Source organism: Octopus bimaculoides, chromosome 11 (assembly GCF_001194135.2).
Source record: "Octopus bimaculoides isolate UCB-OBI-ISO-001 chromosome 11, ASM119413v2, whole genome shotgun sequence".
NCBI classification, from domain to species: Eukaryota; Metazoa; Mollusca; class Cephalopoda; order Octopoda; family Octopodidae; genus Octopus; species Octopus bimaculoides.
The window spans coordinates 64,948,021-64,950,838 of NC_068991.1; the positions used below are offsets into that span (position 1 = coordinate 64,948,021).

The following is a 2,818-nucleotide window of genomic DNA, read 5'->3' on the forward strand; positions in this document are numbered from 1 at the left end:
ACACACACACACACACACACACACACACACACACATATATATATATATATATATATAGTATTAATAAAATACACATATTCATTATAACGAATTGTTAATTTCAGATCACCGATCTGAACAGACCTGTCACTATGGAAGACAAACGACACCTGACATACATTGCAGCGACTCTACTTGAAGTCCAGAGAATTGCTCCTGCTGGTAAGCAAGCAGTGACCTAACTTTTATCGTTAAAGAGAACTTATTCCTCACGCCATACTTTGTATTTTTGCCACAAGATTTGTCCAATAACGAAATAATTTCAGCACAAAGGGGAGAACAAAATGAATCATCACGCATATGATATGGGTATCAAATTACTAGATCCTTTGTCAAATGAGGGTCAAAGAATGGAAGTCCATTAGAAAGAATTAAGCATTTACAATATATTAGCAGTTTTACGTATACAATTTCATATCTGCTGAAATCTATATTGTTACATTACGATTTTACATCATTTCAATATTATATTAGGTCAGCTTCCCAATATGAAACCCAATTTTACAGCAACATAAACTCATAACCTGGCACTACAATGTTACTTCACCAAACATAATACTTTCTTATGACAATAGTAAAACAGCCTATATCAAATTATCCTTTATCTCAACATTGTTAACGTTGAAAAAAATTCTTTTAACAGTTCCACTCACTGTTCCACATGCCGCTATGGTTGACACAACACTAGGAGGATATGATATTCCAAAAAATACCATTGTTCAATTCATGTTAATGGCTGCTCATTATGATCCGATGTATTGGGATAAGCCAGAGGAATTCCGACCTGAAAGATGGATTGGCGAAAATAATGAGTTAAATAAAAATGAGGCTTATATGCCTTTCTCTTTGGGTAAGTATTGTAAATAAATTTTATTGATAGGGCAGACCTATTCCAGCTGCGACCATCCCGATTAGGAGAGAAGACAACAACATCATCTTGTTACTGATGGTGCTTCCTTTTCTATAATTGCAATGTGTCATTTGGAGATTGAGCTATCATGTTTAAGGATCCCACATGGTCAGTTTGCTAGGTATAATAACCAAATCCATATTTGTTAGCTGGTGGATGTAAGAGCCTGTAAAGCACCGGTAAAAATACATGCCTCTTAGCTACATCCTAAGCAAGATTTGGAATCTTGCTTAGGCAGTCACCACTTCTGGGTCACTAAAATACCAATATTCTACTGCTTCTTATTAATTCATTATACTTACGAAAGATTGGTCATTTGCTCACTTAAAATTAATCATCCTTCTATTAGCAAAACCTTACCTCTTTATGTTATCTTCATTATTGATAAAAATTCAGGAAATATTTTATTTGCTGAAATATTACAAGAGATTTGATATTTAAATCTTTTCGTTGAATAATAGACAAGTTAATTATATTTTATTAAAATGTAAACTTCATTATATTCTATCACATGTAATTTGGCTTATCTACTTTATATCTTCTATTTTATTTGTAGGTCCCAGAATATGTGCGGGAATATCACTAGCCAATATTGAAACCTTCATGGCATTTTCAAATATCTTACAAAGATTTAGATTGGAAAGTCCTGACGAAACACCAATGATAATGGAAGGCAAACAATCAGGAATTACTTATGTTCCAGTAAATGATAATATCCGTGCAATACCACTGTGAGATATATTTGTCTTATATATTTGAGGGCACCACTTCACAATACACTGACGATACAGTTGAAAGTATATCACTTTGATGTAAAAAGATATCAAATTTCTGTAAAATACTGCTATTTTGAAAATGGTACATCACAAAATTACATAAATTTCAGTTCATTAGTGATATTATATTGACCTACACGCTACTGTACATAACATGCGTGCAGTAATATCTACCCATAAACTTCATAAAATTTAGAGGATTGAAATAGATAAGACACTAACTATTCCTATGGTAGTTGCAAAGTTTAACTTTGTCAATAAAGCTCCAGTACTGAATTATTTTCTTTGAGTCCCAATTTTCTTTACTAACCTAATTTCTTTCCATTCATTAGACTTTGATATATTTCGTCGAAATGTGCCCTATCTATTCTTTTATTTTTGAAAAGGGTTCAGTAATATGAGACTGGATTGTGCTGCCTTGAGGGTCCTGCTGGAACGAGAAAGATATCCCCTATAAGTATTTTGTTTACCAAAGTCTGTGAACATAAAGCCAAAGCTATTTCTGTTCCTATTTTAAGTAATACAGTTATAGATCTTCCTGGGTTGTGAATGTTTTATCTGGTTTCAAGTTCCAATACACTCGGCGCATAATGTTTCACTGCATTGCAAAATTACCAGGGATTAGAGAACCGAGTGAGGCTTCTTAGATGCCCGGTGATTGTCTGGAGCGAATGTGCAGTAACACCAAACGTGCACTGGAAAGCATGGAGAGAATACTGCAGGACTTGCATGACAGTAAATAGTGAATGATGAAGCAGAATAGGAATGGTGTTTTCATGTGTCCTCTGTCAAACCCTGTCAGCAATCCCCAAATAAACAAAACATGGTAAAACCCATGCTACCTTTAATCGCCATCGCTTTGGACAAAATGTATAACTGTTTGCAAATGTAGATTCTATACATTCAGAGATCAGTTGTCAGGTCTTTGAGTAAGAAAATGTTACAAGTAAGAGAAAGATTTCCTTCCGGATGTTATTGAATCGTGGACAAACGCTTATAAGCATAGTGTTTAAGATAGTTGGTGAATAGATGTCTTTCTAGCTTGCAACATCATTATCTCAACACACCTGTGCGTCTGTGCTGTGAGCTCAAC

The 2,818-nt window shown here is 34.3% G+C and overlaps 1 protein-coding gene across 1 annotated transcript in view; it reads left to right on the plus strand.

The window, feature by feature from the left end:
* LOC106876450 (cytochrome P450 2J4) overlaps positions 1-2,006 on the plus strand; it is a 17,139-nt gene extending 15,133 nt beyond the window's left edge. Inside the window, exons 6-8 of the mRNA XM_014925011.2 lie at positions 105-201; positions 683-889; positions 1,506-2,006. Coding sequence (XP_014780497.1) covers positions 105-201; positions 683-889; positions 1,506-1,684 — 483 coding nt within the window. The 3' untranslated portion in view covers positions 1,685-2,006. The remainder of the gene's footprint in view (positions 1-104; positions 202-682; positions 890-1,505) is intronic.
* The last annotated feature ends 812 nt before the right edge of the window (positions 2,007-2,818 follow it).